This window comes from Pinus tabuliformis, chromosome 7 (genome assembly GCF_031772625.1).
Source record: "Pinus tabuliformis cultivar Carrire ecotype Pingquan chromosome 7, CPIR1, whole genome shotgun sequence".
NCBI classification, from domain to species: Eukaryota; Viridiplantae; Streptophyta; class Pinopsida; order Pinales; family Pinaceae; genus Pinus; species Pinus tabuliformis.
In genome coordinates, this window is record NC_142293.1 from 1,533,014,695 (window position 1) to 1,533,041,770 (window position 27,076).

The 27,076-nt window shown below is 36.0% G+C and overlaps 1 protein-coding gene across 1 annotated transcript in view; it reads left to right on the forward strand.

Moving 5' to 3' along the window:
• Nucleotides 1–2,238: 2,238 nt before the first annotated feature.
• Nucleotides 2,239–27,076, forward strand: part of LOC149253695 (benzyl alcohol O-benzoyltransferase-like) — a 40,683-nt gene continuing 15,845 nt past the window's right edge. The window contains exon 1 of the mRNA XM_089454571.1: nucleotides 2,239–2,670. Within this exon, the coding sequence (XP_089310697.1) occupies nucleotides 2,239–2,670 (432 nt within the window). The remainder of the gene's footprint in view (nucleotides 2,671–27,076) is intronic.

A 27,076-nucleotide genomic window follows, 5' to 3' on the forward strand; every position in this document is an offset into this window, starting at 1 on the left:
TAAATTAAATATTTTTACTTGATTATATATAAAAACTTATATGCTAACACATTTAATTTAATTTAACATCTTTATCTTATTTACAAAATAAATCATAGATCACCTCCCTAATTTAACATCTTTATCTTATTTACAAAATAAATCATAGATCACCTCCCTAAGTAGAGTAGCTAAATTGAAAATAACAATTGTGAAGTGTTATATAAAAATTAAAAAATTAAAATTAAAATCAATTATCATATTTCCAAGATAAAAGTAGCGATGGAAAAAATAATGTGCTCCATAACCTAATGAGATATTCCATTCACCCCATGATAGTCGTTGGCCACGATTGAATTTTTTTAAAAGGAATCAGATTTCACAACCAGTGAATTTTAAAGTGGATGACTTATTATAAAAATATAGGTGTAGATGTAATATACTTATTAATTAATTTATAATAAATGAAAATATTTAAAGTATTTATTTTAGTTATGGATAGAGTAAGTATTAAAAGGAATCAAATTTCTTAAGATGTAAATATTTTAGGAGTGTAAAACTTAAAAAAACAATGTTTATATTTTGTTAGATTTAATATATATAATTTTCATTATTTACATTGTATTTTTAAATATACCAATAGATTTAATGATTAGAAAATTTTATTGAATATTTGAATTATGTAGACCACACAACTCAACTTTTTTGGTTTTAAACTTTTTTTAAAACATATATAATATATATTTAATTGAGATTGAATATTTTATTTACTATGGTCATCAAAATAGTTTATTTATGGACCTTGTCAACATTAATTATCTTTTTTGTGATTAATATTACTTAATTCTTAATATAAAATATTTTTTCTATAAGGCACATTCAATTTTATTATTATTGTTATTATATTTTTAAAGATGACATTAATTTTATATTAAGAATTGATTGACACATCTCTATCTTATTATTCTTATCACAAAATAATTGAAATTTTTTACTTTCAATTACTTCTTTTCTTTGGGCATTAAAACATTTTATTATTATTAACATTTCTTTTAACATTTCATTCCCATAAATACAAAAATTATATTGAAATAAATTAGTTACCATGTATATAGATTTTACATTGAGACATTTTAGAGAAGCACAAGAAGTGTATCTTCCTCACACAATTATTTTTCTCTTTGGGCATTAAAACATTTTATTATTATAAACAATTTTTTTTTTGCTTTTAGTTCCATAAATGCAAAACTTATATTGAAATAAATTAGCTAACATGTATATAAATTTTACATTGAGACATTTTAAAGAAGTATAAGAATTAAGTAACTTCCTAGCATTAAAAATTGAAAATAAAAGTTTTTAGTTTTTCTAGGTTTAATTTTATTTTTTAAGTTTATATAAAATTAAATTATTTCACATGGATATTGAAATAATTTATTTATTCTAAAAAGTGAGAGTGAAATATTTTTAACACATCTCCTTGATATTTTTAATTAAAATGTTTTTACCAAAAATCAATAACTAATTGCTCAACAATTCAAGAAGGCCTCCACACACCTAGCAGTAGATCTCTTACTCTTAGTAAAGTAAATCAGGTTACACAATAAAGTCATTTAAACCTTGAAACTCTTAGTTTTCACATGACTCACCATTACTTTAATTACTAGTTACACTACCCCTAAAAAAATATCCAAGTAATTTATTTAAGTAAATTAAAATATTTTTTTAAAATGTAAAACTTATCCATTCAAAAGTGAAAATATAAATTTGTTTACTTAAATTGATATAAAATTACTTTATATGCCTATTTAGATATTTTATTTAGGTGAAAATGATCACTCTGGTGCACACCAAACATATTTATTAGTTAGATATCATTTTTTTGTTAAGTAAGTCATTCATCTATTACTATTTTCATGAGAGATAATAGTAACTGACTAATTTCTCATGATTTTTATTTTTGAATAATCCACTTTTATTGCATTTAGTGGTACTGACATAGATAAATATTTTTAAATATTTATTAGTTATTTTATTTATTAATTTACACTATTATCGCAGTAAACATTGTTTTTTTGCACCATCATTTATTCTTATTTTAAAGGAAATATGTAAATTCCGATGACACATAGCCATCATGCTGAGCTATATAATGCACATCTCTGCGCAATAATTATGAAGTATTATGGACTCACGCAGTATCAGCGGCAAAGGTCTCTAAAGCCGCTCAGCTATTTCTTCCGGGTTAACTTTGATTTAATGGCGTCTCTGCAAGTGAAGGTCACCAGAAAGGGGGTTGTCCTGGTTCCGCCATTGGCGCCTACTCCGAAAGAGTTTCTATACCTTTCCAATATCGATGATCAGGGAACTCTGAGATTTCATATTCCCGTCTTTCAGTTCTATCGGTTCAACCCATCGATGAAGGGTGAGGATCCCGCCAGGGTTATCAGAGAAGGGCTGGCCAAAGTTTTAGTATTCTACTACCCTTTGGCCGGAAGAGTCAGAGACGCGCCCAGGTGTAAGCTCCTTGTCGAGTGCACGGGAGAAGGTGTGCTGTTTGTGGAAGCCGATGTAGACGTTGCTCTGGAGGAATTCGGAGACCAACTACCGTCCTTTTCCTGCTGGCAAGATCTGCTGCATGATGTGCCCTGCCCAGAGACTATTACCAATTTTCCTATCCTTCAAATTCAGGTTAATTCTTTCATGCTTTGAGTCAATTTTCTTTGATGAATTCACACTACTACATATAGGGGGGTTTTAAGACAATATTTGAGTCAATTGTCTTAACTTAAGACAAAAAGAAACTCAAATATTGTCTTAAATATTGTCTCGAAGCGGGTGTCTCAAAATATAATGTCTCAAAAATTTGTCTCTATAAACACAATATAAGACACATATTATTATTGTCTCTATAAAGACAATTTGATTTGTCTATAAACACAATATAAGACACATATTATTATTGTCTCTATAAAGACAATTTGATTTGTCTCTCTAGAGACAATTTCATTTGTGTCTCTTTAGAGACAATTACATTTTTGTCTTTTTAGAGACAATTCCATAATTCAAACTATTGTCTCTCTAGAGACAATATAAAAAATTATTTAAAAAAAAATAAATGTCCATAATTCAAACTATTGTCTTTCTAGAGACAATATAAAAAATTATTTAAAAAAAAAAAATGTCCATAATTCAGGCTATTGAGTTAAAGATGTTTCGAACGCATGAAGATATGAAAGAAAATTCAAACCGAGAAAAAATTTAAACTGAATGACATGGGAGAAGATCAGTTATTTCCCATGGCACTTACTTTTGCTCTTGCTAGGGCGATTGTTAGGACAGTATATAACGCATGGACAGTTGCCAACGTAAAGATGAAGTAGTGGAGCTGGTTCATGCCAGTGAGGGAGACTGGAGGATACTTACCCTTGAATCAAGAGGGAATGAATAATTATCAAACTATCATAAATATCTTGAATCATATCAAATGGACTAACACGATCTAAGTAACATCTAATAGCATTGGGAAATTTGAATACGCAACATAGAGTTTGGTGTCCACCTCAAAACAATGATCGATAGCAGGAGCCATTGATTATTCCTTTTGACATGGAAGCATACTATAAGCCATTCCTTTCGGTATACAAATCTTAGAAATGGGCTTCTCTCCAATGGTCAGTAGAAACGAGATGAATCCCATAAGCATCAGTTCTGCAATCCAAAAAAGACCATTTAAAATGTATTATGTCAGCCAATGTCATGTGATGCAATCTCATTCTGAAATTCTGAGAGTTGCTAAAAGATAGACTTGCTACAACGATCTGAATACTTCTTATGAACAGCTCTCAGCTTATTTCCTCCCGTACTTAGGTGAAAATCAACCATGAAATACGCACATTCCCTGGAACAATGCACATAAATGTTATTACCTCAATGTACAGAGTTAACAAAATGTGCGTATGCCTCCAGAGGCTTAGTATGTGCATTAGTATTAGATAAAGATTCAATTCAGACATGGCGTTAGTAGCTGAGTTCCAACATATAGTTGATCAAGACACAATGTTCTGGCCATAGCTGATCAACAATGCCTGCATGTAATTGATGAAGAAATCTAAAATGTCTAGGAGTAGGATTTCTTTAGAAGGGTAAAATCAGTAAAAGCATGATGCTTTAAAAATTTTAAGGCTTACTTCAGGTCTGCTTCAGAGTAGCTTGTATGAAGGGTAAGTGTTTTGTTCCAACATGGATCCTTCCTCAAAGTGCATCGAGCAGTGTAGACAGCAGCAACAGCAAGCATTGATGGACTGTAGATAGTCCATGCGCTTTATGGACATATCTTGCCATGCCAAGCACTTAATGTCCAAGAGGCTTATAAAGGGATAAGAGGCAAAAAGAGGAAACAGGCATATTCAACAATAAAATAATAGAACGAACGAGAAGTGAAACACAGCCAAACCACATAGCCTCCAATACAAATATAAGTAGACAATACTGACATCCATTGTATGATTGAAAACAACATAAATGTTTTCATGTCACTGTCAATAAAATTGAATGTAGGGTAAGAGCATCATGCTTTGAATTTCCCGAGACTCTAACCAAATATTTTTGTTGAATTTACAATTTCTTTCATCCAATTTACAATTTCTTTCATCCATTAGGACATCAGAACATGTTGGAATAAGAACATAGGACATACTATTCATGTTCTTGAATATAACTTTAACACCATGTATAATCATAATTCCAGAAGGCTTGGTAAGCAATAAGAAGAACTATTTCTATACAGTTAAAAAGTGGCCATCAAAAGATTTGACACAAGTTAGCAAGACTGATGGTCCCAATGCACAATTATTTTGCCAAATCAGAAAATACACATCTTTGGGGATGCACACTACTGCAAATCTAGAAATATTTACATTAATCTAGGTGAAGAGAGCAATTCTCCTAGTTAAGCAGATAACTAACTCTCGAAATTCTTCTCTGGCATCTCCGTCACTGTCTTTAAAATTTGAGAATTGTCGTCAGTAATACTTCCTTGTGTCTAGTGTTTTAACATCTCCAAGGCTGCTTTTGGCTGATCCATTGGGACCATATGACCTGCGTCATGAACCTGGTGCAACAAAATAGAAGATTCCGTAAGGAAGAAATTATCTACTTGTACAACGAAATCAAAGATGATCATCGAGTGCCTTTTACCTTGAGAAAACTGAGTGGTCCATAACTAGTTATTAAACCTGCTTCCTTATCATCTACAAGGAAGGATTTTGTAGGTGCCTTCTTGAAATTCTCACTTCCAGACCAATCCATGGAATTCACCCATCTTGAATTGCCTGAAAGACACATAATTTGAACAATTAACTTTTCAATTTTGAAGATTAGACTGACAAACCTGAAAATCACAACTGCAAATAAGTTAATAGCAGACTTAACACCTAAATCATAAAGTCATTCTCCAAAACAAAAGCAATATGTTATATGTATATAGTATCATTACCTAACCAATTGCAATTGAGATCATATTCTCCTGCATAAACTAGCAACTTAACACCATCCTCCAAGAGTGTTGGAATGCCAACTTCCATATTCCGAATCCAGTCAGTAAGCATAGCTTCATAAACCAAGGGGCTACAGGAGACAAATTTTCAGTTGCCAACCCCCAGGGCATCCCTAACGGAACCCTGGTTTATGTAATTCTCCATATTTGAAAAATCATAGCACAGGCCACCATTGCACTCCTTCCGAACATCATAGTACTGCAAAATATAAAACAAAATAATGAAAACTAATATCGTAAGATATATAAAACAACGATGACAAACTACATTTTAAGATACAAAATGCTGATAAAATAAACATAATGTCTAGCTGTCCAGTATTTAGAATTTAAGTCTTACATTGATATTCCCCACTAATGCCATAATGGAATTGAAAATTGAGGTGCACACCAAGTATGATGCAAAGCATGTGAGAGTCCCTTCGGTACTTGTCAAGTTATCACACCGGCTATAATGAGAACCTACACTAAGAACCTTCGATAAAGGATCCAGCATAACATCAGCCATAACCAGTTACTTAAAACACTTCACAAATGGTAACTAAGGGTCATAAAGCAAACGGAATTTAGCCATCAAGCTTCTCGCAATTTAAAACATAGTAACAAGATTTCAATACGAACACATACAAATCTAGCTCAGTAAACAAAGTATACATCTCATAAATATGAAAATATGCATTTTGTTCCAAATTTTAATAGGATTTCAACCCCATGAAAAAATATTCCTTGAAATTTGATGACTAGTTTATATTTATAGGTGTCTATTTCTGAGATTTTTGGGCTGTTTTTTATGGATTAAAGGTCTACAAGTATCAAATACATGAGATATATTATCAAAAACGATAAAAAGTGGACCATACTACAAAATGTTTGTAAAAACACACAATAAACAAGAAAAATGTTTGTAAAAACACATAATAAACAAGAATGAACTAACTAGAGGAGGGAAAAGCATCACCTATGCACAATATTTTGAGATCCAGATAAGCCTTCACTACTGTTATGGAAAACGCTTGCACAAACAACTTAAAAAATACATTGAATATTTCAAAAACCACATCAACAAACAAGCCTTCCATAGCGGATAAGTGTTCAAAGCCCTTAACACAAATTTTATGGATTGTACTTGCTCATTATGTACTGAAGCAAACACAGTTCAACCAAGAAGAATGCTAGATTTTCCATCTGAATAATAGATAGTATGACTTGTCAGTACAACAGGGTATTATTAGGAATACAATAAAGAAAAGTAATTTAAAACATGAATGCTAGATTTTATGAGGCATTTTCGAAAGTAGATTTGATCAATGCCACACAGGCTGCTTTCAACAATATAAAAAGTGGTGTCATTCAAAACTTTACCACTTTGTTGGAATCAGCTGCCTTTAGAAACCTGAGGAGGAATACATATGGCCGAGTGGGAACTGTAAGCTTGAAGTTCAATTGCTTTAAACTCCTGCGAAGAGTTATTATCAATTGATCAGTCAATCTAAATGTTTGGAGACTATGTTGCAATCAATGACAAAGAATTATCAGTTAGAGCTAATTACCATGGCCACTATCTGTTCTGACGTGCATTCATTTGGGAAGATGCGGATGAAGTCATTGACTTGTAGCCAAGGATAAACCAGCTCTTATTAATATTGTGTTACCTATTATAATATAATTTTTGTGCTGATTCCAGCATAAAGCGTAATCTTCTGTAGGAGTAGATATTGCTGGTGTATGTACTTTTATACAGCCAACAAAGTGTTCTTTTAATTAGATATATACACATCCTTTCTTACAGATGTCAGCAAGTCATCCTACCTGTGGAGGACAGACTTCTTCATATTTGCTAGCTATAAACATTGCAGCGATAGCAAGTAATGGCAAATTCTTCCTTGCAATACTCTGAATAGAAAGGTATCTATCAATGATGTTCACAGTGATATACAACATCTCTGGCATTAACTCCAATTCCAAATTCACCTGAAAATTTTAAGATTTTGATGTCAGGCCTAAGAGATAGACCATATAAATCTCTTTTAGATCTAAGTTTGACAGCAAATGGAAGTTGGAACTAGCATAGGAACAAAGTTGTACCTCCACCAACCAACCAATCTTTAGCCTCCTAAACAAGATTACAGGAAGTTAAAAACTAAGATGCTAAGTGGAAAAAATACAAGCATGTAACATGAACATAGGAAGAACTTACTTCACCACCTTTAGGTCTGCCTTGGCTCTTTTCCTGGCAGCCAGTAACTCTTCTAGGATCTCTAGTAATATGCCCTAGGAAATAGGAAAAAGAGCATTCAATTTAGCATCATCGAAAATGGTCAGCGTATGATGGTTAAAAAGTAAATAATGAAATAAGTATCATCATAGTGTTTGACATGCAAAGACATTAAGGTCTTAGCATCCTACTTTACTTTTAATCCTTTATAGTAGCATAGCTTCTGGTGCCTATGTTAGTGTTACAACGGTACAACTGTGCATTATATAGCTGGGATGACTAGGACAGTGTATTGGGATCTCATACACATAGCAATTTGACTGCTAAAGTCTACCATACATGTTAGGGAACCTATCTACTTTTTGTACATTGACGAATCAACCAAATTTGAATCTGAATCTACTAAAAACTTCAAAATATGTATCATAAAAGTAGCCTAGGGTTTATTGTCCATTATCCGAAACTTCTTCAGAATCTCAATTGCTTACTTACCCGTGTTCGAGGACCAGCTCACCTCAGCTCAACCAAACCTTCAAGACCAAGAAATAATACATGTCAACTTCACTTGCCAGTTTCTTATTGCACCATGGGATAGAGTTTTTTAAACTAACTGTTAGGACCAGGTAATCTACATACAACACAAATATAAGCATATCAAATTTATCATAATCAAACAAATAATAAAATTTAGGACCTGAAACGGTCTTAATGATGCCCATAATTTGTAAGTACTCATAAATCCATGAGTACCAAGCACAAGAGGCTACTTTAGCCCAGAAAGGGACTTCTTCAACTTGCACACATGGGTATCCCATCCTAACAAAGATATTATATTTGAACCCAAGCTGAAAAAAAACCATGAATCACTCTTCCTGCCACCTGCATCTCTAGCCCTGTCAAAATCCACTAAAGCATGCAGCAGCTCAAAGCACTGTGCCAGTGTGCCCTTTAAGTACCTCGCATAGCTCAGACCATGGAGTATATTTGTGTTGGGTTGTGTTATATTCTTTCCACATAGTTAATAGGGGGTTTGAAGGGCACCCGTAACCCGACTTTATGGGGTCCGGGGCAGCGCCCCGGAAAATTTTGGTTTTGGACCATATGTTAGGTTGGGCGGACCCACCTATGGTTTTGTGCATGATTTTCGCACATGTTTTTTGGACACGATGGTTTTCGGTCCATGGTATTGGACACGATGGTTTTCAGTCCATGGTATTGGATGCTTCGGCATGTATAAATATGTATTGTAACATTGAAAGGAACATAATGAAAAATCAAGCTGGTAGTCCCGGTTTTGGGATCCAGGGAAAAATCTCTGTGCATATGTGTTTTATGGGTTATGCTCTCACATTGTTTATTTTCTTTGTTTAAGAATTCGTATGCAGGTAATTTCTGTACAGGGTTAAAACCTACATTTGGTATCAGAGTTGTTTTGGCTTCAAGGGGACGCCTTTGTTGCTGAGGGGTTTCGCTCGGGCCTGTGGTAGACCCTGTTCAGTGGGAGATCCGCGAGATCGATTCTGGTGGTGAAAGAAGATCGCGAGCAGTGGAAAGATAGAGATTGAGATGTTCAATGGTCAGAATTTTGAGTTGTGGAAACTCAAGATGGAGGATTTGTTGGTGGATAAAGATCAGTGGATCGCGGTAGATCCGGGTACTAAACCATTAGGAGTGACCGATGAAGAATGGAAGAAGTTGGATCAGAAGGCAAAGAGCACAATACGATTGTGTGTCTCGGATTCAGTATTGTTTAATGTATCAGGGGAAGCTACGACAAAGGCTTTGTGGGTCAAGTTAGGGACTTTGTACCAATCTAAGTCTCTGGTGAATAAACTGTTCCTGCGGAAAAAGCTGTATAACCTGAGGATGAAAGATGGAGACTCGGTGACAGAGCATCTGAATGCGTTTAATACTGTGGTAAGTCAGTTATTATCTGTTGATATTAAAATTTCAGATGAAGATAAGTGCATCAGTCTGTTGTGTTCTCTACCAGATTCGTGGGATAGTCTGGTTATTGCAATAGGTAGCAATGCAACTGCTTTGCAGTTTGATGAAATAGTCTCAGCCTTGCTGACGGAGGAGATGAGACGGAAAAATATGGACAACCAGAATGGTGATGCCTTGTCTGTACGAGGACGGTCCCAGAACAGAAACAAAAATAAGTCATCGAGTGGGAGATCTAAATCTAGAGGGAGATCTAAATCTCTAGGAAAACCTACAAAGGTGGTGTGCTGGAAATGCGGAAGGGAAGGGCACTTCAGAAGGGATTGTAAATCTAAAGCTCCTGATAAAGGAAAGGGATCTGATGATGCTCCTTCTGCAGAGGCGAAAACCACCTCAGATGAAGGTGGGGATGTGTACTTGGTTTCTTCAAGTACACATGTAGATCATGAGGCATGGTTGATTGACTCAGGTGCATCCTTTCACTTCACTCCCCATAGAGAGTGGTTCTGCGAGTATGAGAAATACGATGGTGGTGATGTCTTCTTAGGAGATGATAGGAAGGCTAGAATCATTGGTCGGGGAAAAGTAAAGTTGAAGTTGCAAGGTGGAAGGGTTAGAACACTTCCGGGTGTTCTACATATTTCTGCATTGGCCAGAAATCTGATTTCTGTAAGCAAGTTGGATGATGTAGGTGTAAAGACGGTGTTCGAGAAAGATACCTGCAAGATGGTTCGAGGAGCACTGATATTAATGTGGGGAGTTCAGATTGGAACTCTGTACAAGCTGCAAGGTAGCACTGTTATTGATGGGTGCAATAGTTCTATGGTTCCTGAAATTGGAGTAGAGAATCTAGTGGTCTCTGGAGAGAAGACCATGTTGTGGCATCAAAGGCTTGGACATATTGGAGAGAAGGGCCTTCGAATACTTCATGGTAAAGGTATGGTAGAAGGTATGAATAATAGCTCTCTGGATTTTGATTTCTGTGAAAATTGTGTATATGGGAAGCAGAATCGGGTGAGTTTCCCCTCTGGTGGTAAGAGGACGAAACATATATTAGAGCTTGTGCACAGTGATGTGTTTAGACCTGTGAAGGTTCCATCACAGGGTAAGTTTGTGTACTATGTATCATTCATAGATGACTTCTCAAGGAATACATGGATATATTTTCTTAAGAAGAAATCTGAAGTCTTTGACAGGTTTAAAGAATTTAAGGCTCTGGTGGAAAATCAGACAGAGAAGAAGATAAAGGTGCTGAGGACAGATAATGGTGGAGAATTTTACAGCAAGGAATTTGAAGAATTTTGTAAGAAGTGTGGTATAGCACAGCAGAAGACTACTCCATATACACCTTAGCAAAATGGAGTCACAAAAGAATGAACAAGACATTGATGGAAAGGGCAAGAAGCATGCTCAGTGGTGCCGGGTTAGGACAGGAATTCTGGGCAGAGGCGGTGGATACTGCATGTTACCTGATCAACAGATCACCTTCATCAGCGTTGGAGCATAAGACTCCACAAGAAGTATGGACTGGTAAGAAACCCTCTCTTTCACATCTAAGGGTATTTGGATGTGATTCATATGTACATGTTCCAAAGGAGAAACGAACCAAGTTGGATAGTAAATCTGAAAAATGCATCTTTATTGGGTATAAGGATGGTTTAAAGGGTTATAAGCTTTGGAACCCAGTCACACGGAAGGTTGTGTACAGCCGAGATGTGTTGTTCAGAGAGGTAAAAGATGTTATTCAACATGAAGTCCAACCAAAGGAACTTGAGAAGATAGAGTTTGAGCCAAAGGAGGAAGAATCAGACTCTACAGCAGAGGAGGAATCAGAAGATGAAGAGCCACAAACTCTGGCTGTGAGAAGATCAGTTCGAGAAAGAAGGCAGCCAGAAAGGTATAGTCCATCTGCTTTCAGTTCAAATTTTGCTTTGTTTCTTACTGATAATGATCCCAGAACTGTGAAGGAAGCAGTGGATTCAGAGGATGGAAAACTCTGGAAAGAGGCCATGGTCGATGAAATGGCATCTTTGCACAAAAATGAGGCTTGGGATCTGGTGGAGTTGCCGGCTAGAAGGAAACCCATTGGAAGCAAATGGGTGTTCAAGAAGAAGACAAATGCAGAAGGAAAGGTGGAGAAATACAAAGCTCGGTTGGTAGCAAAAGGTTATTCCCAGGTGCCGGGAATTGATTTTGGTGATATTTTTTCTCCTGTTGCCAAGGTAACTTCTATTAGATTACTTTTATCTGTTGCTGCTGCTTTTGATTTTGAGGTAGAACAAATGGATGTGAAGACAACATTTCTTCACGGGGATTTGGAAGAGGAAATCTACATGAAGCAACCTGAAGGCTTTGCAGTGAAGGGTAAGAAAGAACTATTATGCAAGTTAAAGAAGTCTCTGTATGGGTTAAAACAGTCACCAAGGATGTGGTATCAGAAATTTGATACATTTATACGGGGACTTGGCTTCACCAGAAGAAAAGCAGATCATTGTGTGTATTTTAAATTAATTGGTGACCGTATTATTTATTTGGTCTTGTATGTGGATGATATGTTGCTGGTTGGAAATGACAAAGAAATTATCCAGGATTTGAAGACCTAATTGTCCTCCAAATTCGACATGAAAGATCTTGGTGCTGCCAACTATATTTTGGGCATGGAAATTAAAAGAGATCGCTCAAAGAGGAAGCTCTGGTTAAACCAGAGGAAGTATGTCGAGACAATACTCCAGAGGTTTAATATGCAGGATAGTAAACCGGTGAAGGCTCCTATTCCTGTAGGTGTGAGGTTATCTGCTGAACAGTGTCCCAAGACACAAGAAGAGGAAGAGGACATGTCCCGTGTTCCATATGCAAGTGCAGTGGGTAGCCTGATGTATGCAATGGTCTGTACTAGACCAGACATTGCACATGCAGTGGGAGTATTGAGTAGGTTTATGTCAAAACCTGGGAAGGAGCACTGGACAGCAGTGAAGCGGGTTTTCAGGTATTTGCGTGGCACTAGTGATTATGGTTTGTGCTACCAAGGAAGACCAGGATTGGATAGAGTGTTGGATATTCATGGCTTTGTTGATGCAGACTGGGCTGGAGATCTGGATCAGAGAAGATCTACAAGTGGGTATGTGTTTAACCTATTTGGAGGTGCAGTCAGTTGGATGAGTAAGAAACAATCTGTAGTGGCACTATCAACTACAGAGGCAGAATACATGGCAGCCACTCATGCAAGCAAGGAAGCAGTTTGGTTGCAGAGATTGTGTTCAAGTATGGGGTTAGTACAGGGAGCTATAAGAATAGACTATGACAGCAAAAGTGCAACTTTCTTGGCAAAGAACCCTGCTTATCATTCAAAGACAAAGCACATTGATGTTCAGTATCACTTTGTGAGGGATATGATAGAAGACAGAAAGGTGTTGCTGGTAAAGGAGGACACTTTGAAGAATATTGCAGATGCATTGAAAAAATCTGTGAGCTCTGAGAAGTTCTCTTGGTGTAGAGAAGCAATGGGAATCTCAGGGCTGAAAAAATGACTAAGCTCTCCTGTGGCCCCCTGTGGAAAGAAAACAACAAGTGGGAGATTGTTGGGTTGTGTTATATTCTTTCCACGTAGTTAATAGGGGGTTTGAAGGGCACCCGTAACCGCACTTTATGGGGTCCGGGGCAGCGTCCCGGAAAATTTTAGTTTTGGACCATATGTTAGGTTGGGCGGACCCACCTATGGTTTTGTGCATGATTTTCGCACATGTTTTTTGGACGCGATGGTTTTCGGTCCATGGTATTGGATGCTTCGGCATGTATAAATATGTATTGCAACATTGAAAGGAACATAATGAAAAATCAAGCTGGTAGTCCCGGTTTTGGGATCCAGGGAAAAATCTCTGTGCATATGTGTTTTATGGGTTATGCTCTTGCATTGTTTATTTTCTTTGTTTAAGAATTTGTATGCAGGTAATTTCTGTACAGGGTTAAAACCTACAATTTGCAGCAACCTCAGCTCAACCATATATTAGCAGTCAAGCTGGACAATACGTTGGTGTCTGTGCCCCCCTTGTTTGTGAGACAAGGGATCTCATGCACACAGCAATTTGACTGCTAAATTCTACCAAATATGTTAGGGAACCTATATACTTTTTGTACGCTGACAAATCAACCAAATTTGAATCTTAATCTACTGATAAATTCAAAATATGTATCATAAAAGTAGCCTATGGTTTATTGTCCATTATCCAAAACTTCTTCAGAATCTCAATTGCTTACTTACCCCTATTCAAGGACCACCTCACCTCAACTCAGCCAAACCTCCAAGACCAAGAAATAACACGTGAGGTGTATATCCTTGATGTCAACTTCACTTGCCAGTTTCTTCTTGCACCATGGGATAGAATTTTTTTAACTAACTTTTAGGACCAGGTCATCTACATACAACACAAATATAAGCATATCAAATTGATCATAATCAAACAAATAATACAAGTTAGGACCTGAAACAGTCTTAGTGATGCCCTTAATATGTATGTACTCATCAAAAAAACAAAGTAACTTCAAAATTTGTTTTTTTGCACACATAATTAGTTTATGTTTGGACCCTCACGACCTAGTGCGCTCCTTAGAAGCTAGAGCAATGCACGTTCAAGTTATTAAAATTTAACACATATCAATCCTTTTTGTCCTCTTTTTGGAAGGCGCTACATTAATTATGGGTGTGGAATGCTCTTAAAATTTAACACATATCAATCCTTTTTGTCCTCTTTTTGGGAGGCGCTACATTAATTGTGTGTGTGGAATGCTCATCACATTGAACACCCTCCTCATTATTTCTGTCTCCCATTCGCTGAAATTCAACAATTTGCCAAGGTTCAGGAATGACTATTGGATGATTTTGTGCAACAAGCAAATCATCATGTGCTTGTATCTCCTCCCCATGCTCACTCCCAGTTGTTTCACCTGATTCCTATACACAACACACTTTAACTTGTTATAATAACATTAAAGCCTCCAATTGATTTATTGCATTATTCATATAATATTATAAACAACTAACCTCGGATCCATAACCAGTAATTATTTTTTCCCCTCGATTTATCATGTGTTGGCGAAGACCTTGGGAACCATGTAATACAACATATTTTAGGTCTTCCTCTGAAGCTTCCTTTTGAAACTGGTGAACCTACATTAACAAAGATAATCATATCTATAAGGTAAAATAACTAATAAGATACAATTAACTCAACGTGACCATGGTTACTTTGCCTAAAATAGAAAATATAATAGATGGAAATATCACTTACCATACCACCACGAATACTATTATATCCACCAGAGCCTAATTTGTGAGATCCAATTTTTGACACCCTAGCTTGGGTTGCTTTTCTTGTATCTCGTAGGCGTCTCTTAGCTCCTCCTTGTGCAGATGGCGTATAGTTTGGATTTCTGAGGACTTTCCTCTTAAACTTGGCATCTTTCATAAGTTCATCCCACGTCACTTGGTCTCTGATCCAAGCTGGACGTGGATACATCAAGTTTTTTGTCAACTTTGTCCTTAAATTGGACCTCTTTGAGTGCATGTATTTACTTGCAATCTGTAAAATAAGTTCCTTATCAAATCCAGGATTACCAAATGCTATTACTACATCTTTAAATAGTTCCTCCTTTTTGGCATTGGCTTGTTTCCTCCAATCCATTTGGATGGTATTTCCAAATAATTCTTCTGCATGACAAAAAATAAAGTGATAAAATTTCAGCCCTTTTTCATCCTTCAAGACATTTCCTTCTGAAGTGAGCAAGATTGTAACTTCTTGCATTCCTTTTGTGGTCACCGATGATATTGTTGTAGTCTTGGGGATTGAGGAAGGTTCCCTTATAGATACATTAGGCACTATGTCACTTACTTCCTGCATTTACAATGAAATTGTGGAACTATTAAGAACCCAACCAAAATATGAAACTATTTTTCATATCTAAAATAATGATCCTAAACATAACAAATGAAATTATAAAAAAAATAAAATAATTTTATTTGTTGATCTATTGCAGGAGCTACACTCTCCAACAATGACATTTCCCATAACTGAATTTGTTCAATTATTTCTTGTCTGATTTGAACATTTGCAGGAATATCTGGTAGGAGCCTTAACATTCTTGTTTGTGAGTCCATAAGACTCCTCAAAGAAACTTGCTCTGGTCCTGGTGGGAGAATGCTGACTAGACCCACATTTAATGTAGAGGGAATGTTATGGGGTTCTTGTCTAGGTGTAGATGGCATAACATGACCCTCTATACCAACAGATTGTGTAAAGGGCATGTTATGGGGTTCTGGTCTAGGTGTAGATGGCATAACATGACCCTCTATACCAACATATTGTGTAAAGGGCATGTTATGGGGTTCTGGTCTAGGTGTAGATGGCATAACATGACCCTCTATACCAACAGATTGTGTAAAGGGCATGTTATGGGGTTTTGGTCTAGGTGTAGATGGCATAACATGACCCTCTATACCAACATATTGTATACTTGTTGGAGTCACCCTAGAAACATCCTGCAAGGCACAAATATAAATAATAAGATGGGATAACAGATGAATAATGTTGAAATATGTAACTAGGTTCAGTCTTCATAATGACATATCTAATCACAATTCTATGTAATTTATGTAAAAAAAAGGAAAAATAAGATTATTTTTGTTATGACTGAGGCATGGGTTTCATGAACACATGAAGAAGCAAGTACCATTATAGAATGACAATATCTCGGAAGACTCATTAAAATAAGGTCATGAAGGTGGCAAATGGTCAATGAAATGTAGTGTAAAGTTGCAAATAATCATGGCAACCAAAATACTAATCAGTACAGATAGGTGTCCATGAGGTATGTATAATAATTTTCTCTTAAAGGGTCGATCATAAGATGTAGTAGGGTTGAATTTATGGGTTTATATTTTAAGAAATACCCTAGTATTTAGAAACCTTAATCTTAAGGTATTTGTTCCCTATGATTTGATTTCTAGGGCATGGGATAAACTCTAGAATGACATAAAGGGAAAGAGTATGATCTAATGTTTGAATTTAAGAAAACCTAAAAAGGCCTCTTGATTACATAAAAACCCTAAAAAAGTAACTTGACATCATGTTTTGGAATAACATATTGCTTGGGTTACTTGTTAAAATAGTATTGTATGTACAAGAAGAAAAAAACAGATGGGGTGATCCATTTGAAGGCATGATGTAGCTCTTCGTAACACCTCATAAATCATGGAGTTGTTGTGCAAAAACTTTATTAAATATATGCCCTAGATTTCTCAACAAATAACATAATCAAACTCACATAAATAAATGGTTGAATCTTACATCTTGCATAACATTGGATGTATATGGGGGCATTAACGATCCCTGCATGCCAACATTGGTTGTATTGAGGGGCATAAATGAATCCTGCATGCCAACAAAATGCACGCTTAGTAAAAACACAAATATTAATAAATATATATAGTGAAATAAGTTAACTAAATGTAAAAAAATATTGAACAAGTTTTACCACTATCATTACCTTAGATGTTTTATAAGGTGTTATAGGGGTTGGAATCACTTTAGCAATTGCCTGCATTCCACAAACATAAATTAGCATAATATAATAAGGAATATAAGGTAATTGAAAATATAAAAGACAATATTCAAGCTTACCTCATGCATCATCATAGCGGTGTCTTGCCCTCGTGCATTTGTTAACATTTCCATGAAAGTAGTGAATATCATTGAACCCCCCATGGTAGCATCAGTAACACCCATGGGTACATTCTTAAAAAAACACATAATAACATAAAAATAAGAAAAACTTGATCAAAAAACCGATAAGAAAATAGAATCGGTAACACCAAATATGTGTTGAGTGAGCATTGAAGATCTGTCCAACACTTTGAGGCAAGCTTATCAGAGTGTTCTGACAAGCATTTAACTAGTCACAAACAAACTTTTGAAGTATCATTTTAAAGTTAATTTCTAAAAACAAATCCAACCTCTAACTAAATCAACAACATAAATAATACAAATACCAAAAGCAACATAAGCAACATAAATACCTGGCCTGCCATTTTGTATAGAATAATGTAATAGAAATCTACGAAGAAAAGTTTGTGGACACTCGTTAGGATCATTACATAAATAAATGTTGAAATATATGACAACGTGTAAAACCATAAAATTATTCTAAAATATGTTGGTTTAAACTTCTATGCATATAATACTAATTTCATTGAGGAGTTCTCTGGATTATATTACAAAGGGTAATGCACTGTCTTAAATTGTTGTCGCATAATGCAAAGTAATCTTTGTAGAATATCTCCTTGCTGCCTATAAACATTACTTCACTATCTCATTGCAGCCACAATCAACTCCAAACTAGACCTTGGTTGCCTCAAAACCCCAGACCATACCTCGAGATGATTTGCTGCCACATAAAAACCTTAGGGGTGATTCGTTGCCACAAACAATCTGTGATATCAACATTTGAAAAGAAATGCATATGAAGCATATTAAGCATGCATGGAAACTACAAATCGAAGTCCAAAGAATTATTATGGTAGATGAAGCGATATGGTGTGTTGCCTTAGAAGAGCACCAATATGAAATAAAGAACCCTGAAATATGCTTGGAAAATGAAAAGACATAAAATAATGTAGAGCACTAGTGGCAGAGAGGGTATTTATTTTCTTCTAAACAACTAGCAAGGAGCTGGAGATGGAGCTGCTAGATAAGGTGGTTAAATGTCTGTCGGAAATAGTGAAAAAGCCAGAGTTGCCCATGGCCGACTATCCAACAGGCTTGAATTTTAAGCTTCAAGATTTTGAAGAGACATTACTATTGCAGCAACAGCAAAGGGGGAAATCTCAGATATTGGGGATAGTGGGGTTAGGTGGCGTAGGAAAGACAACTTCTGCAAAACATTGAAAAAAGATGAGATTTTAACCCTGTTTTTCATGTGGCCCCATACCTTTTAAAATTGAAAAATATATTTGGTGTAAACATGTTGAAACCTTTGCACTACTCTACTAGGAATGGAAAAGAGTATATATCAAGACTATTACATACAAAACAACTAGTACCAAAATGATAATGTTGATGTCACTAAGTTCTAAACATTGAAAATAGATACAATGAAAAGACAAGCACCTAACTCAATCAATATTTCCATACTATTGAAATATATGTCCCCCAAATCTAGACTAGATGACCTAAATTCACTACCCAGTGATAGATAGAGAAATAGGTACTTTGAGGCCAAATGTTTTAAGAAAAAACTAGATGATAACATGGGTAAAAGTATGGAGAATATTGTGAACCCATATGTTAGAAAAATGAGATAGGGAAACTTGTAGTAGAATTAGTGTTGGTAATCTTCCAGTATGAATGTCACTAATAAATTTAGCTCCGATTGTACTCAAATGTTTTTATAAATATCCTCCATAATATTCCAAGCAATTTAATAAAAAGTTTTGAGATCAGAACTAGTTTCAGAAATCAATTTCAAGAGACAAAATCCAATAGTCCTAATAATAAAAAAGACAATCCAATTCCTTCCTTGTATTTGGGGATTAACACTATCTTCAGGTTGAAATAAATTTACATTTTTCCAATTCCCAAGTGAAATTTTAGATCCATGTTAGAAAATTTGTAAACTCATACACATCTAACCAATATGATGTTTGCACCAAAAGAGCCTAGGTTCCTTCTACAACATTCATGGAAATGAGATGAGCCATCATCTCTTTCATGGCACATTAGATAAGGAAACCAACACAATCTCATGTAAATCAAGATCTAGAATGCACCTAGACATAGGAAACTCGAGGATGAATATCTATCTTGAGTTCACACAAATGGTCGATGTATGCATTATTGTAACTCTAAATATCCAACCTAAATTTAAATAGATTTGGCTAATGTATATGTTAATTTATAGAAATGTACTTCAAAGAAAACCCAAGTGCCTAGAGAGGGGCTGATGACATAAAATTGAAAACCCAAATCATGGTTACAATACTTAAATATAAAATGATATGTTGTTTAGTTTGAACATATAAAGGAACTTACACGAATATCTTGCATGAGAAGTGTGGGAAGAGGTTTGAAAGAGGGAAATATGGCATCATTTAAAACAATTCTTTTCTCAGAAACCACTGCGTGCAGATTGATGCATCTTTGAAGCTCTCCTCCTTTCCATTGTCCAGAAAACTTCATAAACCATTTTTTCCATCTATACATAACCATCCTGAGAGACGAAAATAAACATGGGAATAGACCTTCCATGTACTACCAACTTCAATTCTGCCCATTTTGTGTTGAACTCATGGAAGACTGAGAGGCCACAAAATTGGTGCAACCTAAATTTTTAAAATGGGTTTATGAGCAAACTGCAGAAAAACGCACAACAGATTGAGAATGAGTAGTTATGTAAGTATAAAGGTCCCCAGAATACAAGGTTCCCATTGATAAACAAAACGAAACCTCAATACCCTTCGAGGGGCCAATAATAATGCAGAAAAGCCTCCAAAAATTTAGATTGAGATAGTAAATTGGATTATCACAAATTTGTCTCGTAATCCACAATTCAACTGTAGCAAATTATAAGTTTTTTCCATGGAAATAAATTGAGTACTACTGGAAACACGAGAAAGAACTTGTTGACTCAACAATAAGGTAAGATGAACAAAACACATCCAAAAACAACCAACTCCATCGAAACCTTTCGAGAGGACAGACGGGATTTTGGGGGGTGCTGCTAGTCTGTAGTAGCATATGTAGGAGGATCAGCCTCGTGACATTTTTCTAACATTTCCTTGAAACGTTTCATGACCTCCTCATACTTATTAGGTGGATCAAAGCCGTGGAATTTCTCTAACCTTTACCTGAAAATCCTCATGATCCCTTTATACCTATTGAGCGTAAAATGGGCCATCATTAAATGATTAAAAGTCAATGTACTCAGTGTCATCTCAACCTCGTAGATGGTTTTCAGCATATCGAACCAGGCTTCCATGTCCAACCTAACAATGAGTGCTCAAAACTATGTTATATGTAACGAGATTCCATATAACACCAGGTTATTTAATAAATTTACAAAGAGAAACAACATTATGCCCTAATAAACATTATTGCCCTAAATTTACACTCAAATTCAGGATGAAAGGGTTAAATGTCTGTCGGAAATAGTGAAAAAGCCAGAGTTGCCCGTGGCCGACTATCCAACAGGCTTGAATTTTAAGCCTCAAGATTTTGAAGAGACAGTCCTGTTGAAGCAATAGCAAAGGGGGAAATCTCAGATATTGGGGATAGTGGGGTTAGGTGGCATAGGAAAGACAACTTTTGCAAAACATTTCTTCAATATGAAGAAATCAGATTATCACAGATCCTGCTTTTTATTTGAAGTTAGAGATAGTGCAGCTAAAAACTCTTTAAATTCATGGCAGAGAATACTTCTTAAGGCCAACATATTTGCAAGGGAAATACATCAAATTGAACGGAAAATACCTATGGAAAATAAACCCTTTGTTGTCTTCCTTGAAACTTCTAGCTCATGAGCTTCGAGTTCCTTTGCAAAATAACAGTGAAAGCCCCAGCATATAAAAACTGAAACAATTTAGCGCCAAAAAGATTTTTGGCCTCTACACCAAACAAGTTTCGGTGGTTTCAGCGGTCTTGTTTCCATTTTAAGATGGCCTAGCCCATTGTTTCCTGCTATTTCCCGCATATGTCTCCCACTTTTCATAAGAATGAGGGTCTTAATATCTATCTCCCGCCACCCACGAACGAATAAATGAGTATGTACTCTGCGGTCGTTGGGCCTCGTGCCCTTAATGCCCATCACAGAAACCCTAGTCTCGTGGCTTTAATAGATCAATAACTTAACACAAGCGCATTCTTGGCAACAAGACTGCAATTTCATAACCAAAACCAAAAGTCTGAAAACATGGAATTATTCCTCTGAGTTCGGCCCAATCCCTCTGAGTTATTATAACAAAACCCTTAGCCTTAGGCCAGAGAAACCTTTTAAAAATACATTACAGGGATAGTATTCCGTCCAGTTCACAGTTGAAGGATGTTAACTAATATTCCTAGCCTAGTTCGACAAACAAATTACACATACCTAGTAGTGGGCGCCAAGAAACTGGTAGACCCAACCACAATTTGGCATGACTCCGAAGACCCACACCATAGCCAACCAGGGCTGCACATTCAAGTAGAAAACAAGATGAGTATGTGATGAAAAAACAAGAGAAAAGCTATAAAACTCAGAAACTATTTATGTTTAACACCTAAAACGAATATGCGCTTACCTAAAGAGACTATCCAAGCTGGAAACCCTTTCTGAAAACAGAGACTGTGTCTTAGCGCACATCATGTTGTACCACTGAAAAGAACCAATTTCGAAGGCAACCAGAAGTGGGTAACTTGATCAAAGGCAAACTGTGGCGAGGTAAAGCAGCGGGTAGAGAACCATAACAGAGAAAGACAGAAGTGAACCATTTGAGGACTCGACAGACTAACCCTCCCGGCTCGACAACCCTGGGAGATCACCTCAAGACACACAATGTACCAGGATCTAACACCACGACCGTTGCAATTGGAAGAGGCCGCCGCATCTGCACCATAGAACCGATCCATATTCCCACGGAATGATTCCAACTGGAGGCTCGTTGTAGGCAGTCGAACCATGCATAACCCTAGGCATACTGCGACAACCAGGGTACCAAGTGGAGGCTCCTTGGCATTCCAACCATGCATAACTGGCCAGGGCTCTTAATACTTAATATATTTTAATTTAAATCTTTTATGTTAAATTTATTAATAACAAACATATACTTAACTTAATTTGATTTCTTATAGGTTTAAGAATGTTAAATTCCATAAGAATTTTAAAATGTTATGTTATTTTACATAGGTTAAGGTTCCGTTTGAAGTTGCTTTTTTGAATTGACTTATTATTGATCTACTAATTGGTGTACTATAGGTGTTATTGATCTACTAATTGTTGTACTATAGGTAGTGTATCTATTTTATAGTAAGTAATCATTGTACTATAGGTAGTGTCTAGTAATTTTTTAAGGAGCATTCATCAACACAAAGAAATATAATGAACCATAATAAATATCATATTTATTGAAGAGATTTTATCATCATAAATTATCAAAATGTAATTTGAGTGACTAATAAAATTCTTCTATTACAAATAGATAAAAAAAATTCATTCCACATTCATAAACACTTCAAGGTGGAATGTGCTATTCTTTAGTAATTACACCTTATTATCTTGACATCTTTACTTATGTAATGACTATCAATCCTTCACTCTTTATTTGATTATTGCAATTTATTGTAATTGTTTTGCATGTAGGTAAATTATTTAAATAGAAATGCCTGCAAAAAGGAAGGGTCAATCAACTAATTTTTTTTTATGTATATTTTAAAACATCAAAGACTTATAATGTTAAATATATTCCATATATACCTCATTTGAATGATGATGCTAATGAATATATGAATGAAGAGTATTTTGTTGATATAGAAATTCTTGGCAATAAAAAGGAAGGACACGATGGTGGATCTAGTAGTTCCAGGAGCCTGCCCATATAAATGAGCGAGCCAAGAGAACCCAAGAGGTAAAACGGAACTAATTGATGTTCTTTTACAACTGTATTACAAAAATTAAAGGTAACCCCCACCGGTAGTGAGCAAGCTTGGAGAAGCTAACCAGGAAGAGGAAAAAATAAATAAAAACGAAACCCTTCCGGTCCAAAACTGAAGAAACCCTCTTAAAAGGCAGGGCAAGGCAAAAGCACTGTTAACAAGCAAACCCGAATATCTATCCACAGCTCAGTCTATATAGGGGACAACATACCTGGAGAGACTGCTCGCTCCATATGCGACTGGAATGCTACCCCACCTATACAATCGATAGCGCTTTCCAATCTCACTGCTTCCAAAACCTGCATGAACCATTTACTGAAGTTATGCGGCCAATTCCATAGCAAGAAAGGAAAACGAACTTCAAAGAAGAAGTGCCAGAAAATAGACAGGGTAAAGTTTATCCACCTGAAAGCGAGCAAAGTAGACCAAAATCCAAGGTTGAGGCAGCACCTTACTTCCTCAGTATTTGCAGACAGCGGTAGGCCTCCAAGCTTCGACCTGAGTAACCCACATCTAGAACAGGAACCCCAAACTGAGCTCCGATGTCAAGGGGCGACAAATGAACCCTCATTCCTTGCCTAGGAGATTGATAACCCGCCAAGAGCGCCTCCAACCGTTCGATGGAAGGGCATGGTTCCTTGTCGTCGATGAGTGAGAGGATCCCGAGGAAGACAGACACGTCTGCATTGCCCATTAAACAACTTTGCAAAGAGGATTATTCCCATGGGACAGTCGGGGTAAAGATCGAAGAGGAGAGTTGTGTTGTCACACTCTGAATAAGTGAGGATGCAATATATTTCCTAGTGTTCACAAATATGTATGTTTATTACTTCATCTCATAACTGAAATCTCACAAGAAAATGTGGCACATATGTATCTAAGTTGGGGCAAGAGGAAATAAAGAAATTGAATTAGCCAAGAGTAAAAAAATTGCGACGATATAGTAGCAATAAAGGTTATTTTAGCGAACAATATAGTACCAATACCAACATCGTTCGACAACCTGGTAATTGGGTCTTTTGGTTGAAGTCTGAAAGAAGGAACCAGTTAAGTACATTGGTCAATTCGAGGAGCACCAAGCACCACACTTTTTGTCAATGGCACCAAAACTACCATTGAAAGTACATCCAAGAGAAACCAACATACCATGGGGAAATAAAATATCCATCTTGCATATAAATAATATGTCCAGTAATGACAAATAACATAGTGTGGAAGACAAATATCCACACAATCAAGTTAATCTATTATTATAATTTGATAGTCATCCAATATATTTCATAGAGTTGTGAGTAGAAATTGCATTAAAGGAGTCGAGAGGGGTCTCCCTTTGTAAACAAGCATCCGTAAGACAAGTCATGACCCAATGTCTAGCATGATTGAGTGGGTCATTGCACAAATCAGGACACAATTTTCTTACATGACGAAGTGGAGATAAGTTCTTATTAGTTAGAGGAAATTATAAGCATGAAAATATAAGACAAATAAATACACAAGCTTCTACTTGAATAAAGGATTTATATTATGTAACGTCCTCCTCCCACATTTACCTGAGATAATCGGTCCACCGGGGTAAACATGTGATGAAGAGTTACTATGATATGATTAAACTCCCTAAGTGCAGTTAAGAAAGTGGAACCGACTAACCAACTCTTTATAGACCTCCCTCAGGTGCCAGAAGACCCCCAGGAACCAATCCACTAGTCTCAGTGCCCAACCCTTGAGTTAACCTAGCCTTTCAACCCTATCCTACATCACTTGGTCTATGTGACACTATACCCTACATCACTACATAAATGACACTTCAAGTGATACCTATAGCCATTATTGTAGCGAAGTTAACTTTTAAAGTGATAATATCTCTCTCTCTTTGTGTGTTTTGAGATAAGTTAATCGTATCGCTTCGATAACACTCAAGGTGTTGGGTTCATCTCAAGTGATACCCATAGCCATTATCATAAGGAAGTTAACTTTTAAAGTGATAATATATCTCTCTCCCTTTGTGTGTTTCCAAAGAAGTTGACCCCATCGCTTGGATAACACTCAAGGTGTTGGGTTTGTTACAGATGATATTAGAGCAAATTACAACATTATCCTAGTGTTGGAAATAATTAGGCTTAAAGGTTAAAATTTGCTATGGTTTTTGTTATGGTGATGACTTGTAACTAAACACTAAATTGATTGCATTACAACAATGAAGAAAAGACATAAGCATGTGATAAGAGTACAAATGAAGCTATAATATTGACAAGGTTGACATCGAAAATGGTTATTTTGATTATTTGAAGGCTAGTGTTTCATTTCATTAAAATGATACTGCAAGTACCAAAAACAACAACATGAAATAGGATTGGTGCATGGAATCCACCATCCAAGACACCTTCATTTCAACATTTGCATGAGCTCTAGTCTATTCCAATTCACTTGCATGAGGATAAGTTCAATATATCAGTGGACTAATCAATATACGAGCTAGTCATGAGTCCAATAGATGCATGAAATCAGGATTGACACCTCCAATGGGGTCGGTTTAGAGATTCCCATTCAGGCTATGATGCCTTATGGGAGTGGATTAGGTCTAGCTTTGTTTTAAAGCTTGATTGCATGAAGACAAGATTGAAGGGTTAATAAAACTGGAGAGTTGATAAGTGTGAAAAAGCTTTTGTTTTCTCTATTTGGACAGTTCCACATCATATAACTTGTTGAACTAGAATGGAATATCCCCATAATGGTATTTTATTCCAGTAAGTGCTCTACTTAATGGATAAGTGTTACAAGAATCAAATTATGACATTTTCTCAACATACTTGGTTGAAGTTGGGTTGTCAAGCTAAAGTAGAGGAGAGGTTGTGCACCCTGCAAAGAAGTCTGAAGTTGCAACTAAATTTGAAGGTAGTCGCTGAATTTTCTCAGGAGAAGAATAAGAAGACTAACAAGTGTATTGTTCCTTATACACCACACCAACATGCACACAACCATCTGGCCCCCTTTAGTGTTTCCATGGTTATGGTCAGTGTTTTCATGGTTATAGGTAGCATTTAATGTTTATAAACTAATGCTAGCATTAGTTTCAAATCTTGGAAATATGAATCAAATAAATGAATGGAAAAAAGATATTGTATGAATAATATCAATGATATGGTTTGTCTACCTTGGGAAGAGGCCAAATAAGACCATCAATTATCTTATTGGTCCTCAAAGTTAAATTGATAAATTGATAGGTTGAGAACAACAATCATTTTATGAACATGGTAAAGTTCATAAGAACTTTGGATTAATATGCACAACTACAATCTATGTTGCACTACATTCTTTAGAATCAGTCAGTTTAGTAGAGAACTAGTCACTTTGGTGTTTTAAGGTCAGTTAAATACAAGACCAACCTTAGCCAATCTGAACCACCAAATTAGACCAGTACAACTGTAAAACCATTGGGACCAACCAATTCCACTAGTTCTAGGTTAGTTCCAATAAGAGTGTGCCCTTCTCATCTTCCTCTCAAGTCGTTTTGTTGGATCCTTCCACGAATGGTGATTTGGAGAGTGCCATAAACTGTCACACTGTTCTGAGCACCTAAGATCATAAGTAGTTAAGCCTTGACAAACAGGAATTTTCAAGGAACTAGTAGAGACATCCCAAAACATATTTAGTGAGGAAGTGCATGCAAGGAACTATTACAGACCTCCCAAGATAGTTAGTGAGGATGTG